This window comes from Bubalus bubalis, chromosome 18 (genome assembly GCF_019923935.1).
Source record: "Bubalus bubalis isolate 160015118507 breed Murrah chromosome 18, NDDB_SH_1, whole genome shotgun sequence".
In the NCBI taxonomy this organism is placed as follows: Eukaryota; Metazoa; Chordata; class Mammalia; order Artiodactyla; family Bovidae; genus Bubalus; species Bubalus bubalis.
The window spans coordinates 62,979,549-62,999,438 of record NC_059174.1 but is presented as its reverse complement, the minus strand read 5'-3'; the positions used below and the strand labels follow the sequence as shown (position 1 = coordinate 62,999,438).

Genomic DNA, 19,890 nt, shown 5'->3' with positions numbered 1-19,890 from the left:
ATTTATTCAGTTACTTAAACGATGTTCTGTTTCTGAGAAGAGATGGAGGTCATTGTGCACAGCAGAGACGGCGAGCATGAACAATGAGGCTCACGTCCTCCATGCGAGTGGACAGAGCCTGAGGGCGTGCAGGGTGACGACCCGCCCCTGCCATGTGGGATGCGCCTCGGGCCAGGGGTGAGAGCAGCCGGGAGCCGGGGCGTCCTCCCCAGGAGGGAGGGGGCCCCATGAGCAGAGGCTGAGCCCCCTGGGGATGCCTGGGCCTCCTCCCACCCTGCGGCTCATCTCTCTTCCGGGGTCAGAGGCTCATCCAGAAGCTCCCACACCAGAAGCTCGCCTCCTGGGCTCCTGTGCTCTGGGGAGTGTGGGGTCCCGGTGCTCAGCTCCGGGCCGCGTCTCGGGCTCCTCCGTGGTCGTGCCAAGCCTGGCAGAGGAGGATCCCAAGGAGCAGTAGGACCGAAGCCGCGAGGCCCATCCGGGTGAGATTCTGCACCCTGTAGTCTGGGGTGAGGGCGCACAGGTCAGCGCCGGCCCCGTTACCCCTGTGTGTGCCCAGGGCACCCGTCTCCCGTGAGAAGACGTGGCCCCGAGCCCAACCCGACGGGGACGCTGTCCTCGTTCACACTCGCGGGTCTGACAGCGGTGCTGGGGGAGGGTGTCAGCTGGGCCCGAGTGTCCTGAAGGGAGGCTGTGGGTGGGCCGTGTCCTCCTCGGGAGACTCCTGGGGTCTCTCTATCTTACTGTCTCAGACGTTCCTATCAGGACCCTGAGCTGAAGGAGCTCCAACAGCACAGGGTGGGGTGGGGCCCTCCCCTGAGCGGTGGTCTGTGGGGTCCCGGGGTGGGCCCCCCGTGAGCAGTGGTCTGTGGGGTCCCAGGGTGGGGCCCGCCCCTGAGTGGTGTTTGCAGAGTCCTGGGGTGGGACCCCGCCCCTGATCAGTGGTCTGTGGGGTCCCGGGGTGGGACCAAACCGTGGCTCCCATGGATCCACCTCCCCCTATAGACACTCGCTCAGCCCTCTGTGTCTGCCAGCTGGACTCTGCCCATGGGAGGAGGTGATCCCTGCAGCCTTCGGGGGCAGGATGCGGTGGGGGCGGACCTGCTTCTCCACAGACTGAACCCCATGCAGCAGCCTCAGGCCCCTGCAGCCTGTGGCTCCGGCGCCATTTCTGCCTGACTCCCCGCCGCCCCTTGACAATCTGAGGGGCCTTGTCCTCCCAAAGAATGTTAAAGCGCCCTGGGGTGGGCAGTCTCCCCTGAGCACAGAGCCCCGAGAGTCCCCAGGTTCGGATCTGGATCTGTGGCTGGGATACTGGGTCCTGGGAATGAGCCCAGGAAGGCGTACGCTGGGCTGACCTGGGGTCCCCACATCACCCCCTCTGCCCTGAAGGGCTCTGTGGCCACCCCGAGACCCTTGCACTGCCCACCTGCCCCTCCGGGACCCCAGTGTGGGAGGAAGGGGCGGGGCGCAGGCTCCGAGTCCCCTCCCTCAGGGGGCCACTCCCTCAGTGCCTCCTCCTCCACCACCTGGCACTCCCAGGGCAGGCCCCGAGCTGCTGAGTGAGAGGGACAGACTGAGGCTCACCTGAGACCACGAGCGCCAGGGGCTCACTGGGCTGTGACAGCAGGTAGGGGTCTGTGCTGAGTGAGCGGTAGCACCTGTAGGTGCCCCCGTGGGCTGAGGTCACAGGGCTCAAGGAGAACTCGGCATGGTACCGCCCGTCTTGGTCCTGGGAGCGCAGACGCAGGGGGCGATGGGCTGCCCCCTCCTTGGACAGAAGGAAAGTGTCCGTCCTGTTTCCTGACTGACACAGCAGGGTCACAGTCTCCCCCGGGGCCACAGAGGGGCCTGGCCGCACCGAGAGGGAGGGTCTGTCTCTGAGCCGTCCTGCAGAGAGGAAGGGGGTGTGGGCGCCGGGCCTGGTTCTGAGCCAGACTCTGCGGGCCTCCCTGGCCCTCCGCGCTGTCTCTGTTTCTCAGAGTCTCTCCTCTCCCCGACCCCGTCTCTCTGTCCCCTCCCTGGGACCCCTCCCCCTGGTCCCAGCCTCACCCCTAGGGCTCCCCGGTGGGGCCTGTGCAGAGTCTGGTCCCCGACTGACCCGCTGGCTCCTCTCCTGCCACCAGAAGCTCCAGGGGCTCACTGGGCCCCGACCACTCGGAGGAGAGGCCGTGTCCACCGTAGCATCTGTACCGGCCCCCGTGGATGGTGCCCACGGGGCCCAGGGGGAAGTCGGCCTGAGAGAGCCCCTCCTGGGGCCTCCGGGCAGGGCGCTGGGGGAGGTCCTGTCCACCCTCCTTGGACAGAGCGAATCTGGCATAGCTGATGTCAGAGCGACACTGGAGGGTCAGGTTCTGTCCAGAGGTGACGACAGGGCCCTGCGTGGTCAGGAGGGAGGGCTTCCCAGACAGCCCTGGGAGAGACAGGTGCTGGGTTGTTGGGACCGCTTCCCCTGTGGACCCCCATCTCCAGTCCCAGCCCCAGGCCTCGCCATGTCTCAGTCTGTGTGTCTGTCCTGTGAGCCCCACGCTCCTCTCCCCACCCTCTCACAGGGGCTCCCCTGGGAGCAGAGACCCCAGTACGTTGTCTTGTCTGCACAAATGTATGGGGTCAGGACGGGACTTCCTCACCTGAGACCAGGAGCTCCAGGGGGTCGCTGGGGGCCGACCACACCCTGGGGGTGTGCCTGTAAAAGCTGTAGCATCTGAACGTCCACCTGTGCCCGGGAGTCACGGGGCCCACGGGGAACAGGGCCTGGGTCTGCCTGTCGGGGGTTTGCTGTCCATCCAGGGTCCGAGAGGACTCGTCTTCTCCTTCCTTGGTCAGAAGGAATCTGTTAAATCCCTGACGGGAGGCACACTGGAGGGTCACGTTCCCTCCCGAGGTCACCACAGGGCTCGGCAGGGCTGAGAGGCTGGGTTTGCTGTAGGATCCTAGGAGAGAAGGAGGCAGCTGGTTCCCTGGGGCTCCCGCCCTCCCTGCCCAGGGCTGGGCTGTGAGAGGGACACCCCCTGAGAGCAGACCCCCTCCCGAGGGCAGAGCCCGAGGCCCCCGAGTGTCCCTCACCTGTCACCACCAGCTCCAGGGGGTCACTGGGCTCTGACCAGCCAGTGGGGGTTCTGTAGTAGCACCAATAGCTCCCTGCGTAGACCTGTCCCATGTAGTGGATGGAGAACTTGGCCTTGTCCCCGGGCTCCAGGGGTTTCTGTCTGTCCCAGAAATCTGGGATTCCCTCTTTATCCAGACGGAACTCCTGGGCCCTCGGGGACCCCTGACACCAGATGGTCACGGAGCTATCCCTGGGGACCACAGAGCCCGGCTCAGCCCAGATGGTGGGTTTGGGGAGGGTCCCTGGAAGGAAATCAGAGGCGGGCTCGCCAGGCGTCTCCCCCTGGCCCCGGCTCTCAGCCTAGACCACCCAGACCCAAGCTGCCCTCTCCCTCCCCGCGGCCTGGGGGTGACCCTTGTCCCCATGAGAGGAGGGAGCTGGGCCCTGGGACAGACTCACCAGCCTGCACATGGGTCCTCAGGCCCACACTCAGCCCTGGAAGAGAGTGCCCTGTGAGAGGTGTGCCCTCAGCTCTGAGCAGCGCCTCTCTTCCCCGGGAGCCTCCTGGGCCCTGGGGTTCCCTGAGGGAGCAGGCTGGCTGGGGGGTCCCTCCAGACCAGGGCTCCCCCTTCCCCTCCTCATCTCACCGAGGCAGAGCAAGGCAGGGAGTGTGGGGGCCATGGCATCTCCTCCCTGCAGTCCAGGCTGTGAGGATGGAGGAGACCTGGGTGTCCTCCGGACAGACAGACCACAGGGTGTGTCCTCTCCGGGGCTTGCGCTTCCTGTCACGTGGCTGTCACATCAGCATCCCCGCAGGAAGGGGAACAGCCTCTTCTTGAAAGCCTGGCGTCATCCCCATGACAGTCCCAGTGTGTTCCTGAGATGCCCCTTCCAGTAGAGGGCATCCAGGAGGTGGCCTTCTCTTTGTGAGCCTCTCCTCGGGGTCTGCTTCCTCCTCTGCCCACCCATCAGCAGGTTCCTGGGGGTCCTCACCATGGACGGGTCACCAGACCCTGGAGATGCTTCACGGAGGATGTCAGCTCCTGCTCCCCGAAGGGCTCAGATCCCCAGAGATACATTTTTTTTTTAATTGGAGGATTGTTACTTTACAATATGGTGCTGGTTTCACTCATACATCAGCATGGATCGGCCGTGTGTGTCACATGCCCTCCCTCTAGAACCTCCCTCCCCTCTAGGTTGTCACAGAGCCCTTGTGTGGGCTCCCTGAGTCACGCGGCACATTCCCCCCATCGTCTGTTTTACACAAGCTGGTGTGCATGTTTCCATGCTACTCTCTCCACTCGTCCCACCCTCTCCCTCCGCTCTGTGTCCACAAGTCTGCTCTTTATGAGGGGCACACGGTCAGCGTCTCCCTGGGCTCAGTGCCGTCCGCGTGGCCGAGAGCCCAGAGGAGAAGCTCAGGGAATAAGGAAGGAAACTGACTCCTCCCCTGCCCCGGAGTGTGGTTTTCCCCTGTCACATCCCCCTTCAGGGCGTCTCTCTTTATCGCATCACCGTCCAGCCCGCCTTCCTGGAAACAAGCCCCTGGGTGCATCCTGCCTCCTCGGGGCCCCGGGGTCCTTGGGCACAGTCTCTTCCCGGGCTTGTCATCACCTGCAAGCTTTAGGGAGTATTGATTGCGGTCAGAGCTCTCACTCTGTTGGAGAACAGATGCTCCTGTAAACGTGTGCCTGCTGCTCATGTACCTGGGGCGGCGGTGCCCTTTCTCTCCACCTGAGGTTCCTCCTCTGCATGTTGTCCCGAACCCTGGCCCTCGGAGGGGCTGTGGGGTCTTGCTGCCGTCATCATGGTCAGTTTCCAGACGAGGTGACATCAGGAGAGGGTGGACTGAAGGGCTGCAGACTGAGACTGCACGGAAGGGGGTGAGTGTGGTGCCCACCCAGAGCCTCCTCTGCTCCTAACGCTGAGACATGCTTGGAGAGTGTTTCTGAAACACGTAGCCACAGACAAGGGCAGAAAGAAAGTTCCCCAAATGGAGGGGAACCACAGGGAAGCACAGGAGGTCAGCGGTGTGGCCACGGCGGCCAGAGTGTTCTCAGGGTCAGAGGAAGAGGTTCCCCCCCGTGTGCACACAGAGAGGAGACCATCCTCACAGAAAAATAAAGGCAGGCAAGCATGTGGATTATTTTGTAGAACAGGTGGTCACTGAAAAGAGTTGAAAATTTTCGACGTGAACAATACAGTAGATTCAACACATTAAAAAGTCATGCAGCCAAGAAGACAGCTGAGCGGCCACGTGTGAAGTTGGAGTATGGCACTGAGGAAATGGTCCAGAGTGCAGCACAGAGAGCAGACAGGGAGATTCAGGAGAGGCGGGCCTGTGCTGAGGGCCAGTGTGGTATCTGTCGTAAGTGTCAGACGGTAAGACGCTCACGACAGACGGAAGATGCTCACAACAGAGGGCAACGGCTGAGGCAGCAAATAACGGAGCCTCCTTGACTGACGAGAACCGACCTGCGAAGGGCTGGGACTCGTGTATGCGCACGTGACACCCGAGGGCCGCCCCGCTGGGCCCCTGACTGAGACTCGGCGCTCCTTACCTAGGGGCCCGGGCGGGATCACCCGCCAGGGATCCAGACACCGCACACTTGGGCTAAAGACCCCACACCCTGCAACGGAAAACCTGTGTGCCGAAGCGACATCAACAAATAGGTTAATTAATTACATATTTTTAAAAATAAATGGAAGTATCATCCGTATCTTGACCTTTCATAGTAAACTGAGAAACTGAAGGTTAAATTTAAAAAGTATTTCGTACTGAATTATACAATTTGAAACAGTTACTTCTATTTTAAGTAAATTTAAACTTAAAAAAAAAAAAAGAGGGACTGGACTGAGGCCCTGAAAATGTCCTGAAACTACTTCCTGTGGAAAACGCAGATTATCAAGAGAATGACCAGCCATGGGAGCAAACTGCCCCCTACCAAAAGGGGGCGCTAAAGGATACTGGAGCCACGCCGTCAGGGAATCAACCAGGAAGACTTCCCCCTGAGTCGGAGCCCTTGCAAGGGGCAGAAGTGAGAGCTTCATGCAGAGCACATCCCCAGCTTCCAGGAGGTTCGGCACCGCCTCCCGGTGTGGGCCGTGCCTCAGCCTCAACCCACCAGGTCCTGAGAGAGGAGGTGGGCTCTGGGGGCATGGGGCCCTTAACCTTGACAAGCGTTTTCCTCTCCTAGTACTTGAGTCACACGCTGGATTCCAAATAGGAAGTGTTCTCAAGCAACTGGATAAAAAGAGACTGAGCGTGAAAGAAGGCATTTCCAGAGGTGCAAGTTCTTGGATATTGACGGTTTTCACACAGAAAGGAATACTAAGAGATGGCAGAGAGACAGGGAGATGCAACAGAGAGGAACGCATGGCCGAAAATGAGCTTTGGAAAAGTACACAGATACACGCTTGACCGCAAAAACACACCCACACGTGTGCATGGAGAGAGCCGTGCACAACCCACACACATGTATATGAGTACCCAGAGTTCAGGTGAAGCACCGTCAGAACTTTGTCTTTTCTAAAGGAGGAGGAGAATGCATACGTGTTCAGAAATAAAAATGTAAATACGTATTTTAAGCACGAGAGCAAGTGCCTAAAATCAGAAATGGAATAACTCCCAGCGTGCCTGGTGTAATTAAATGAAAGAAAACCTTTTCAGCTTTACTGAGGTATAATTGAGAAAATTGATGCTGTAAAGAGCAATATTGCATAGGAACCTGGAATGTCAGGTCCATGAATCAAGGCAAATTGGAAGTGGTCATACAGGAGATGGCAAGAGTGGTGGTCGACATTCTAGGAATCAGCGAACTAAGATGGACTGGAATGGGTGAATTTAACTCAGATGACCATTATATCTACTACTGTGGGCAGGAATCCCTCAGAAGAAATGGAGTAGCCATCATGGTCAACAAAAGAGTCCGAAATGCAGTACTTGGGTGCAATCTCAAAAATGACAGAATGATCTCTGTTCGTTTCCATGGCAAACCATTCAGTATCACAGTAATCCAAGTCTATGCCCCAACCAGTAATGCTGAAGAAGCTGAACAATTCTATGAAGACCTACAAGACCTTTTAGAACTAACACTCCCCAAAATATGTCCTTATCATTATAGAGGACTGGAATGCAAAAGTAGGAAGTCAAGAAACTCCTGGAGTAACAGGCAAATTTGGCCTTGGAGTACAGAATGAAGCAGGGCAAAGACGAATAGAGTTTTGCCAAGAGAACGCAAACACCCTCTTCCAACAACACAAGAGAAGACTCTACACATGGACATCACCAGATGGTCAACACCGAAATCAGATGGATTATATTCTTTGCAGCCAAAGATGGAGAAGCTCTATACAGTCAGCAAAAACAAGACTTGGAGCTGACTGTGGCTCAGATCATGAACTCCTTATTGCCAAATTCAGACTGAAATTGAAGAAAGTAGGGAAAACCACTAGACCATTCAGGTATGACCTAAATCAAATCCCTTATGATTATACAGTGGAAGTGAGAAATAGATTTAAGCGACTAGATCTGATAGAGTCACTATGAACTCTGGGCGGAGGTTTGTGACTTTGTACAAGAGCAGGGATCAAGACCATCCCCATGGAAAAGAAATGCAAAAAATGGCTGTCTGAGGAGGCCTTACAAATAGCTGTGAAAAGAAGAGAAGTGAAAAGCAAAGAAGAAAAGGAAAGATAGTCCCATCTGAATGCAAATTTCCAAGAATAGCAAGGAGAGAGAAAAAAAGCCTTCCTCAGCAATCAATGCAAACAAATAGAGGAAAAGAACAGAATGGGAAGGACTAGAGATCTCTTCAAGAAAATTAGAGATACCAAGGGAACATTTCATGCAAAGATGGGCACAATAAAGGACAGAAATGGTATGGACTTAACAGAAGCAGAAGATATTAAGACGTGGCAAGAATACACAGAAGAACTGTACAAAAGAGATCTTCATGACCCAGATAATCACGATGGTGTGATCACTCACCTAGAGCCACACATCCTGGAATGTGAAGTCAAGTGGGCCTTAGGAAGCATCACTTTGAATAAAGCTAGTGGAGGTGATGGAATTCCAGTTGAGCTATTTCAAATCCTGAAAGATGATGCTGTGAAAGTCAAAAGAGACACTGATGTATAGACCAGTCTTTTGGACTCTGTGGGAGAGGGAGAGGGTGGGATGATTTGGGAGAATGACATTGAAATATGTATAATATCATATATGAAACGAGTCACCAGTCCAGGTTCGATGCACCATACTGGATGCTTGGGACGACCCAGAGGGATAGTATGGGGAGGGAGGAGGGAGCAGGGTTCAGGATGGGAAACACATGTTCAGGATGGGAAACACATCTAACCTGTGGCAGATTCATTTTGATATATGGCAAAACCAATACAATATTGTAAAGTTAAATAAAATTAAAAAAAAAAAGTGCTGCACTCGATAAGCCAGCAAATTTGGAAAACTCAGCAGTGGCCACAGGACTGGAAAAGGTCAGTTTTCATTCCAATCTCAAAGAAAGGCAATGCCAAAGAATGCTCAAACTACTGCACAATTGCACTCATCTCACACGCTAGTAAAGAAGTGCTCCAAATTCTCCAAGCCAGGCTTCAAAGTACGTGAACCATGAACTTCCTGATGTTCAAGCTGGTTTTAGAAAAGGCAGAGAAACCAGAGATCAAATGGTCAACATTCACTGGATCATCGAAAAAGCAAGAGAGTTCCAGAAAAACATCTATTTCTGCTTTATTGACTATGCCAAAGCCTTTGACTGTGTGGATCACAATAAACTGTGGATTATTCAGAAATAGATGGGAATACCATATCATCTGACCTGTCTCTTGAGAAACCTGTATGCAGGTGGGAAGCAACAATTAGAACTGGACATGGAACAACAGACTGGGTCCAAAGAGGAAAAGGAGTACGTAAAGGCTGTATATTGTCACCCTGCTTATTTAACTTATACGCAGAGTACATTATGAGAAACGCTGGGCTGAATGAACACAAGCTGGAGTCGTGATTGCTGGGAGAAATATCAATAATCTCAGATATGCAGACGACACCACCCTTACGGCAGAAAGTGAAGAGGAACTCAAAAGCCTCTTGATGAAAGTGAAAGAGGAGAGTGAAAAAGTTGGCTTAAAGCTCAACATTCAGAAAACTAAGATCATGGCATCTGGTTCGATCACTTCATGGGGAATAGATGGGGAAACAGTGGAAACAGTGTCAGACTTTATTTTTTGGGCTCCAAAATCACTTCAGATGGTGATTTCAGCCATGAAATTAAAAGACGCTTACTCCTTGGAAGGAAAGTTATGACCAACCTAGATAGCATATTCAAAAGCAGAGACATTACTTTGCCAACAAAGGTTCGTCTAGTCAAGGCTATGGTTTTTCCAGTGGTCATGTATGGATGTGAGAGTTGGACTGTGAAGAAAGCTGAGCGCCAAAGAATTGATGCTTTTGAACTGTGGTGTTGGAGAAGACTCTTGAGAGTCCCTTGGACTGCAAGGAGGTCCAACCAGTCCATACTGAAGGAGATCAGTCCAGGGTGTTCATTGGAAGAACTGATGCTAAAGCTGAAACTCCAATAGTTTGGCCACTGGATGTGAAGAGCTGACTCATTTGAAAAGATCCTGATGCTGGGAAAGATTGAGGGCAGGAGGAGAAGGGGACTACACAGGATGAGATAGTTGGATGCATCACAGACTCAATGGACCTGAGTTTGGGTAAACTCCGGGAGTGGTGATCAACAGGGAGGCCTGGTGTGCTGCGATCCATGGGGTTGCAAAGAGTCAGACATGACTGAGTGACTGAACTGAACTGAACTGAACTGAATCGACAAAAATTGTATCTGTTCCACATGCACAGCTTGATGTTCTCACTTCTGTCTATGCTCTGAAATAAGTACCGCAGTCATGCCAATTATAATTAGCGTGTCCATCAGCTCCTGTAGTTCACCTTGGTCTGTGGGTCTGGTGAGGACTCTTCCGGGCTACCCTCTGAGCAGGATTGAATCTACAGTATAGTACGGTCAGCTCTAGTCACATTGCTGCACATCAGGTCTCCAGAACTTACTCATCGCTGTCCAGGAAACTTTGTTCCCCGTGACCAGCACCTCCCCGTTATCCCCCCTCCCAGCCTCTGGGGACTACGTTCTCCTCCGTTTCTCTGAGTCTGTTTTAGATTCCACACTCAGTGAGCTCCTGCTGTGTTTGCCTGTCTGTGTCTGGCTTACTTTACTCGACATAATGTCCTCCAGCTTCACCCAAGTTGTCTTAAAAGGAGGATTCCTTTTTTTTAAAGGCTGAGTGAGACTCCATTGTGTGTGTGTGTGTGTGTGTCTGGCATTTTCTTTGTGCATTTATCTATCGACAGACATCCAGGTTGTGGCCGCATCCTGCTACTGGGAACAACGCTGCAGAACACAGGAGTGCAGATACGTCTGTGAGGTCCTGGCTTCTTCTTTGGATACATACCCTGGAGTGGAATTGCTGGATCATGTGGTTGTTCTGTTTTTAGTTTCTTAAGGAAACTCCACACTGTTTTCCAAAGTGGCTGCACGGATTGCCTTGCCAACGACCATGCACAAGGTTCTCTTCCCTCTGCATTTTGGCAGCACTTGTCTTTTTCCTAGCAGTCGAGTGTCTGTAACACGTGCAGTGACATCTCACTGGCTCTGGCGTGTGCTCCCCTGAGGACTGGTGGATGCTGAGCACATTTCCACGACTGTTTGGTCATTTGGACATCATCTTTTGAGAGATACCTGTTCGGGTCCTGTGCCCAATTAAAAACTGGGTTGGTGTTACTTTGGGTTGAGTTGTGTGAGCTCCTTGTATATTTGAGAAGTAGCTCCAAGGCAGATGTGTGGTTTGCACACATCTCCTCTTGCACCCATTGCCTTTCCTGTGACTGTTTCCTTTGCTGGGTAGGTTTATATTTACGGGACTCCCCCTGGCCTGGTTCTGTCTTGCTGCCTGTGCTTTTGGTGTCATATCCAAAGAAACCTTGTCCACACCCATGTCCCGACGCTCCCCCTGTGTCTTCCTCTTGTTCTCATGGTTCCAGGCCCTGTGTTTAAGTCTCTGCTGCCTTTTGAGATGATTCATGTATAGTGTGAGCTGAGGGTCCAGCTTCACCCTACTGCTGGCTGTCATCTGGCTTTTCCAGCACCGTTTATTGAAGGGACTGTCCTTTCCCCTTCTGTGCTCTGGGCACCTTGTGGAAGATCAGTTCACTGAGCTGCTTCGGGACAATTACTTTCCATAACAAGGAAGCTCGTAGATTTCCTGTTTTCCTGCAGTTTCTCTGCTGCCTTGGGCAGAGTCAGTTCCCAGTTCTTGGGGCGTCTATGATGCCCTTGGCAGAGCCATGGTTCCTGGTTCTCGGTGTTTCTTGTGGCTCTGCTTTGGTGTCTGTACGCTGGGAGAAGCAGCTGCCTCCTCTCGGATTTATGGTGGGATTTGTCCCCAGCCCAGTTAGAGATTCTAGAGCCTCTGATACATGCTCTGTGACATGAGGCTCCCCCGCCCTCCCGTCCGGGGAGACGATGCTGTGCCCCCACCCCGTTGTGACCCTGCCCTGAGGGAGAAGTCTGAGGACCACATGCTCCTCTAACCCCCGAGGCCAAGCCGGCCACACAGAGCCCTGTCCCTTCTCTTCCTGCTTTGCGACCCCACGTGTGTCTGTGGCCTGGTGCTCTTGTGAGCTGAGCAGCAAGGTGGTCTCTGAGGTAGTGGCCTGGAGCCTGGGGACATGGTGCAGCTGCACCCACTGTCCTCCCGGGGAGGAGGGGCCTGGGCCCAAGGAGGGTCCTCTCAGTGCTGAACTGCACCAGCTTGTGGGAGGGGAGACAGGGAAACAGAACCTCCTCCGTTTATCCATTCAAAATAGTTCTCGGTTTTCTGTTCATCCGAGGTGTTGCCGCTTGCTAGCTGAATTCTGCAGTTTGCATAAAGGTCATGAGGCGCAAATAATCCCGGTTTATCAGTGTTTCTGTGTGAGATGAGGGCTGGGACTTCCCCATCTGCCATCCTGCATAAAGCGCTGATTAAAGTTTCTGAAATGTGTCACACTGAGACCAGAAATGGAAAAGAGAAATGATAGTTAACTCATGTGCATGATAAGTCGCCCAGCCGTGTCCGACTCTTTGTGACCCCACGGCCTGTAGCCTGCCACGCTCCTCTGTGCATGGGATTCTCCAGGCAGGAATACTGGAGGGGGTGGCCATGCCCTCCTCCAGGGGATCTTCCTGACCCAGGGATTGAACGCAAGTCTCTTACGTCTCCTGCGCTGGCAGGCGGGCTCTTCACCACTAGTGCCCCCTGGGGAGCCCTGATAGTCCACATACACAGGGAAAAGCGAGAAGGGTAAGCAGGTATCTGGCGCCCTTTTGGAATGAGAGAAACAGAGTGATGGTAGACTGCACTTGGGCTCCCCAGGCGGCTCAGGGGTAAGGAATCTGCCTGCCAGCGCAGGAAGTGCAGAGACTCGAGTTCGATCCCTGGGTGGGGAAGATCCCCTGGAGAAGGACATGGCAGCCCACCTCAGTACTCTTGCCTGGAGAATCCCTGGGCAGAGGAGCCTGGCAGGTTACTGTCTGTGGAGTCACAAAGAGTTGGACACGACTGCGTGCGTGCGCGCGCGCACACACACACACACACACACACACACGAAGAGACTGCAGACCCAGACAACACGCCTGCCCACTCCGCAGACCGGATGCCCCCTCCCTCGGTTCTGCAGTTTGTGTGTGCATCTTCAGGGCTTTGTAAATGGAGTACCACGTCATCTGCATACAGGGACAGTTTTGCCTCCTTCCTGCCCCAAGTTGAATCCTTTTTTTTTCTTGCCTGATTGCTATGACTAGGACTTCCAGTGGTGTGTTGAACACAAATGGTGAGAGTGGGCATCCTTACCTTGTCCCAGAGCTCTAGGAAGGCTTTCCGCTTGTTACCTTTGAGTACTGTGTTGACTGTGTGCTTGTCATAAATCGGTTTTATTACGTTGAGATGTCTTCCCTCTGTACTCACTTTGGCGAGACTTTTTATGATGAATGGATGTTGCATTTTATCAGTGCTTTCTCTGAACCTATTAAGACGAGCATGTTGTTTTGTCTTTTCTCTTGTTGATGTGGCGATTCACTTTGATCGATTTGCACATGTTGAATTATCCTTGTGACCCTGGTATGAATCCAAGTTGATCATGGGGTGTGATTCTTTTTGTGTGTTGTTGAATTCGGTTAGCTAATATTTTGTTGCACGTTTTGCATGTATGTTCATAGAGCACTTTGTTCTGTAAGTTTTCTTTTTTGGTTGTGTCTTTGTGTGGTTTAGGTACCGGGGTGACGGTGGCTCATAGAAAGACTCTGGGAGCGTTTTGTCCTCTTCAGTCTCCTGGGAGAGTGTGAAGAGGGTCATAGAAGTTCCTCTTTGTCAGTTTGGTAGAAGTCCTCCATGAAGCCATCCAGTTCTGGCCTCTGGTTTGCATGGAGTTTTCACTGGTGTTATTACAGATTCTGTGTAGCTTCCAGTGGCCGGTCTGTTCAGGCTGTCTGGGTCTTCTTGCCTCCGTTCTGGCGGGCTGTGTGTCTCTAGAGACTCGTGCGTGTCTCTTCCAGGTTTGCTGTCGGATGGGTCAGCACACAGTGCTTCTTAGTAGTCTCTTATAAACTTTTGTATCTCTGAGGTCAATTTTAAAAATTAATTATTAATTAATTTTGGCTGTGCTGGACTTCCCTGGTGGCTCAGATGGTAAAGAATCTGCCTGCAATGCAGGAAATCTGGGTTTGATCCCTGGGTGGGGAAGATCCCCTGGAGGAGGGCAATGCAACCCACTCCAGTATTCTCACCTGGAGAATCTCACGGACACAGGAGTCTGGTGGGCTGCAGTCCATGTGGTCCCAAAGAGTCTGACACGCCTGAGGGACAGACAGTGTTGGGTCTTCCTCGCTGCCCAAGGGCTTTCCTCCCGTTGAGCTGAGCTCAGGAAGCTTTTCTCTTCGCTGCGGTGCCTGGGCTCCTCGCTTTGATGGCGTGTCTTGTCGCAGGGCAGGGCTCTGGGCCCGTGGGCTCAGCATTTGCGGCCCGCGCGGGATCTTCTCGAAGCAGGGATGGAACCCGCATCCCCTGCGTTGGCGGCTGGATTCTTATACGCCAAGCCACCAGGGAAACCCGGTAGCAGCTCTTGTTCCTCCTGTCTCATTTCTTATTTTATGTATTTGAGTCCCACGTTGTTGCCTTTTGAATTTGATGTGATGGACTGGACTCCTACAGTCGTATTTCACTTATTCACCATCATGCTTGAAAACTGATCTGTGTTCCTGTAGCAGTCCAGCTTTGTGCATTTTTTGTGTAAAATTCTGTCACATATATATATACACCAAACCATTCATTTTGGTGAAAGTGATTTCTGTAACTTTTCCTACTGTGAACAACCCACGTGTCCTTTTTCTGCTTGTACACGCGTGGCCGTGCACGCATCTTCCTCTGGGTTATACAACTGTGGGCCAGCGCTGTGTCTCTGCCCTTTAACTGAGTTGCTGTCGACTCTCCAGATTGACCGGGCTGATGAGTACCCCTGCCCGTGATGTGCTGGGATTCCTCAGAGTCAGCCTTGTCTCCTCTATCGTTTTCTCTTTCGCTCTCTTACAGATGAACTAGGAGGTGGGCATCTCATTTCAGGAACCTGGGGCATAAAACTGAGGTGCAGACGATCCTATGTGATTGTAATGAGAAGACACATCTGGACACGTGGGGCCATCGGTGGGGTCTGGCTGGACCAGACTCGCCCTGTGGGAAAGTCCGCCTGCTCCTTCCTTCCCACCCGGCCTTCAGCGTGTTCACCCGGGCTCCTTGAGGTTGGCCACGGAGTGCGTTTGTCCCAAAGGAGACACACAGTTCACACTGGGCTCTTTAAGCATGTATTGCCTGCTGATTTTGTCTGTGCCGGGGCTGTGTTGCTGCGGGGGTGTGTCTGGTTGTGTGAGCGGGGCTGCTCCCGCGCTGTGGTCTCCAGACGCTGGGCGTCTGCAGCACTGGCCTGTCTGCGGCACGTGGGCTCCAGGACGTGCCTGGAGCAGTCACTGCGGCTCACAGACTCACTTGCTCCTTGGCGCGTGGGGTCCCCCAGGATCACAGATTGAACCCGTGTCTCCTGCATTGGCTGGCAGACTCTTCACCACCAGGGAAACCCCATATCGGGGCTCTTTTCACAACGATATATTCCTGAGCTCATTTACCAGAGTAGCCCTGACGGTCACTTCAAACGCCAGGGTGTCCCTTCACACTGACAGTGTTTCTGGAGAAACTACACCGGTGTCCTCTGATGAGGAGGAGGGGCATGAGGGGACCAGAGGGGGCTCAGGGAAGAGTTTAGGATCCAACTGTTCCAAACAGGGCCCCACTTTAACCCATTCATTCAGTTACTTAAACGACATTGTGTTTCTGAGAAGGGATGGAGGTCATTGTGTACACCAGAGATGGCGGGTATGAACAATGAGGCTCACGTCCTCCATGAGAGTGGACAGAGCCTGCAGGCGTGCAGGGTGAGGACCCGCCCCTGCCATGTGGGACGCGCCTCGGGCCGGGAGTGAGAGGAGACAGGGCGTCCTCCCTGGGAGTGAGGGCGCCCCCGTGAGCAGAGACTGAGCCCCCCAGGGCACCGGGGCCTCTTCCTGCCCCCCGCGGCGCGTCTCTTCCCCAGGGGTCTCTGCAGACAGCGCACCAAGCATGCGTGGCAAAGGCTCTTCCCGAAGCTTCTGGGCTGGAAGCTGGTGTCCCGGGCTCCGGTGCTCCGGGCTGTGTGGAGCCCACGTGCTCAGCTCCGGGCTGCGTCTCGGGCTCCTCTGCAGTCGTGCCGAGCCTGGCAGAGAAGGATCCCAAGGAGCAGCAGGACCGAGGCCGCGAGGCCCACCTGAGTGAGATTCTACACCGTGTAGTCTGGGGTGAGGGCGCACAGGTCAGAGCCGGCCCCGTCACCCGCAAGCGGGGTGTGCGCCCAGGGCACCGGTTCCTGGGAGAGGACCTGGCCCTGGAGCCCAGCCCCTGACGGGGACGCTGTCCTTGTTCCCACTCGTGGGTCTGACTGCGGTGATGGGGAAGGGTGTCAGGGGTCCTGAGGGTCCTGAAGGGAGGCTGTGGGTGGTCCATGTCCTCCTTGGGAGCCTCCTGGGGCCTCTCTTAGTGTCTCAGACGTTCCTGCTCAGGACCCTGAGCTGCCAGAGCTCAGACAGCACAGGGTGGGGCCCACAGGGTGGGGCCCACCCCTTGGCTTGGTCGGCTGGGTCCCGGGGTGGGGGCCGCCCCTGAGCGATGTCTGCGGGGTCCTGGGGTGGGAGCCGCCCCTCAGCGGTGGTCTGCGACGTCCCACGGACCCACCACCACCCCCTACAGACCCTCGCTCAGTCCTCTGCGTCTGCTGTCTTGACTGCCTGGGGGAGGGGGCGATCCCTGGAGCCTCCGGAAGCATGATGGGGTGGGGGCGGGTCTGCGCCTCCGCAGACTGACCCCCAATCCAGCAGCCTCAGGCCCCTGCAGCCTGTGGCTCCGGCGTCATCTCCACCCGACTCTCCACCAGCCCTTGACGATCTGAGGGGCCTTGTCCTCCCAGAGAATTTCAAAGCGCCCTGGGGTGGGCTGTCTCCCCTGAGCACAGAGCCACGAGACTCGCCAGGTTCGGGTCTGGGTCTGTGGCTGGGAGAATGGGGCCCTGGGAATAAGCCCAGGAGGGGGTGGACTGGGTCAACCCGGGGTCCCCACCTCACTCCCCTCTGCCCTGCATGGTCCTGTGGCCTCCTCTAGACCCTTGCACTGTCCACCTGTCCCTCGGGGACCCCAGTGCGGGAGGCAGGGGCGGGGGTCAGGCTCTGAGGCCCCTCCCTCAGGGGGCCCCTCCGTCAGCGCCCCCTCCTCCAGGACCGCCCTGCGCTCCCGGGGCAGAGCCCCGAGCTGCTGAGTGAGAGGGACAGACTGGGCCTCACCTGAGACCACGAGCGCCAGGGGCCCACTGGGCTGTGACAGCAGGTAGGGGTCTGTGCTGAGTGAGCGGTAGCACCTGTAGGTGCCCCCGTGGGCTGAGGTCACAGGGCTCAAGGAGAACTCGGCCTGGTACCGCCCGTTTTGGTCCTGGGAGCGCAGATGCAGGGGGCGATGGGCTTCCCCCTCTTTGGACAGAAGGAAGGTGTCCGTCCGTTTTCCTGACTGACACAGCAGGGTCACGGTCTCCCCCGGGGCCACCGAGGGGCCCGGCCGCACCGAGAGGGAAGGTCTGTCTCTGAGCCGTCCTGCAGAGAGGAAAGGGGGTGTGGGCCCCGGCCTGGGTTCTGAGCAAGACTCGGCGGGCCTCTCTGGCCCCTCAGCGCTGTCTCTGTTTCTCAGAGTCTCTCCCCTCCCCGACCTCGTTTCTCTGTCCCTCCCTGGAACCCCTGCCCCTGGTCCAAGCATCACCCCTGGGGCTCCCCCGTGGGGCCTGTGCAGAGTCTGGTCCCTGACTGACCCGCTGGCTCCTCTCCTGCCACCAGCAGCTCCAGGGGCTCGCTGGGCGCCGACCACTCGGAGGAGAGGCCATGTCCACCGTAGCATCTGTATCGGCCCCCTTGGACGGTGCCAACTGGTCCCAGGGGGAAGTCAGCCTGAGAGAGCCCCTCCTGGGGCCTCTGGGCACGGTGCTGGGGGAGGTCCTGTTCCCCCTCCTTGGACAGAGCGAATCTGGTGTAGCCGAAGTCAGAGCGACACTGGAGGGTCACGTTCTGTCCAGAGGTGACGACAGGGCCCTGCAGGGTCAGGAGGGAGGGCTTCCCAGACAGCCCTGGGGAGAGACAGGCGCTGGGTTGTAGGGACTGCTTCCCCTGTGGACCCCCCTCTCCCCGCCCGGCCCCAGGTCTGGCCGTGTCTCAGTCTGTGTGTCTGTCCTGTGAGCCCCACACTCCTCTCCCCACACTCTCACAGGGGCTCCCCTGGGAGCAGAGACCCCAGTACGTTGTCTTGTCTGCACAAATGTATGCGGTCAGGACGGGACTCCTCCCCTGGGACCAGGAGCTCCAGGGGGTCGCTGGGGGCCGACCACACCCGGGGGGTGTCCCTGTTAGAGCCGTAGCATCTGAACGTCCACCTGTGCCCGGGGGTCACGGGGCCCACGGGGAACAGGGCCTGGATCCGCCCGTTGGGGGTTCGCTGTCCATCCAGGGTCCGAGGGGACTTGTCTTCTCCTTCCTTGGTCAGAAGAAATCTGTTAAATCCCTGATAGGAGGCACACTGGAGGGTCACGCTCCCTCCTGATGTCACCACAGGGCTCGGCAGGGCTGAGAGGCTGGGTTTGACGTAGAGTCCTAGGAGAGAAGGAGGCAGCTGGATCTGTGGGGCTCCCCCCTCCCTGCCCAGGGCTGGGCTGTGAGAGGGACACCCCCTGAGAGCAGACCCCCTCCCGAGGGCAGAGCCCGAGGCCCCCGAGGGTCCCTCACGTGTCACCACCAGCTCCAGGGGGTCGCTGCGCTCTGACCAGCCAGCGGGGGTTCCGTAGTAGCAGTCATAGCTCCCTGTGTGGTCCTGCCCCATGTATTGGATGGAGAGCCTGGCCTTGTCCCCGGGTCCCGGGGGTTTCTGTCTGTCCCAGAAAACAGGGTTTCCCTCTTTATCCAGATGGAACTCCTCGGCCCCTGGGGGCCCCTGACACCAGATGGTCACGGGGCTCCCCCAGGGGACTACAGAGCCCGGCTCAGCCCAGATGGTGGGTTTGGGGAGGGTCCCTGGAAAGAAATCAGATGTAGGCTCACCAGGCGTCCCTCCAGGTCCCGACCGTCAGCCCAGACCTCCCAGAGTCCCTGTACGTGCATGAACCCCGAGCTGCCCTTCCCCTCCCCATGGCCTGGGAGTGACCCTTGTCCCCTTGAAAAGAGGGAGCTGGGCCCTGGGACAGACTCACCGGCCTGCACCGGGGTCCTCAGGCCCACACTCAGCCCTGGAAGAGAGCGACCTGTGAGAGTTCTGCCCTCAACCCTAAGCATTGCCTCTCTGTCCCGGGAGCCTCCTGGGTCTTGGGGTCCCCTGACGGAGTAGGCTGACTGGGGGGTCTTTCCAGACCAGGGCTCCCCCTGCCCCTCCCATCTCACCAAGGCAGAGCAGGGCGGGGAGCGTGGGAGCCATGGCGTCTCCTCCCTGCGGTCCAGGCTGTGACGATGGAGGAGACCTGGGTGTCCTACGGACAGACAGACCACAGGGTGTGTCCTCTCCGGGGCTGGGGCTTCCTGTTACGTGGCTATCACATCAGTGTCCCCGCAGGAAGGGGAACAGCCTCTTCTTGAAAGCCTGGCGTCGTCCCCATGACAGTCCCAGTGTGTTCCTGAGACGCCCCTTCCAGTAGAGGTCATCCACGACGTGGCCTTCCCTCTGCGAGCCTCGCGTCGGGGTCTGCTTCCTCTTCTGCCCACCCGTCATCAGGTCCCTGTGGGGTCCTCACCATGGATGGGGTCACCATGCCCTGGAGATGCTTCGGGGAGGATGTCAGCTCCTGCTCCCCGCAGGGCTCAGATCCCCAGAGACACATTTTTTTTTTTTTTTAATTGGAGGCTCGTTACTTTACAATATGGTGCTGGTTTCATTCATACATCAGCATGGATCCGCCGTGTGTGTCACATGCCCTCCCTCCCACCTCCCTCCCCTCTAGGTTGTCACAGAGCCCTTGTGTGAGGTCCCTGAGTCACACAGCACATTCCCCAGTGGTCTGTTTTACACAAGCTGGTGTGCGCATTTCCATGCTACTCTCTCCACTCATCCCACCCTCTCCCTCCCCTCTGTGTCCACAAGTCTGCTCTTTATGAGGGACACTCGGTCAGCGTCTCCCTGGGCTC

At 56.2% G+C, this 19,890-nt stretch overlaps 1 protein-coding gene across 10 annotated transcripts in view; it reads right to left on the bottom strand.

Annotated features, from left to right (window-relative positions):
- The window catches only part of LOC102401256 (leukocyte immunoglobulin-like receptor subfamily B member 3), a 174,598-nt gene that overhangs the window by 115,813 nt on the left and 38,895 nt on the right, over positions 1–19,890 (bottom strand). Inside the window, exons 1-6 of one of the 10 annotated variants that reach the window (XM_045163627.1) lie at positions 3,694–3,828; positions 3,506–3,541; positions 3,064–3,348; positions 2,628–2,930; positions 2,099–2,410; positions 1,585–1,887 (exon numbers count right to left, since the gene is read on the bottom strand). The exons of 2 other annotated variants lie outside the window; for them this stretch is intronic. In XM_045163627.1, coding sequence (XP_045019562.1) covers positions 1,585–1,887; positions 2,099–2,410; positions 2,628–2,930; positions 3,064–3,348; positions 3,506–3,541; positions 3,694–3,727 — 1,273 coding nt within the window. In that variant the 5' untranslated portion in view covers positions 3,728–3,828. Of the gene's footprint in view, positions 1–1,584; positions 1,888–2,098; positions 2,411–2,627; positions 2,931–3,063; positions 3,349–3,505; positions 3,542–3,693; positions 3,829–19,152; positions 19,176–19,890 lie in introns of those variants that run through there. 7 more of the 10 variants (XM_045163602.1, XM_045163606.1, XM_045163585.1 and 4 more) reach the window with 7 other exon arrangements.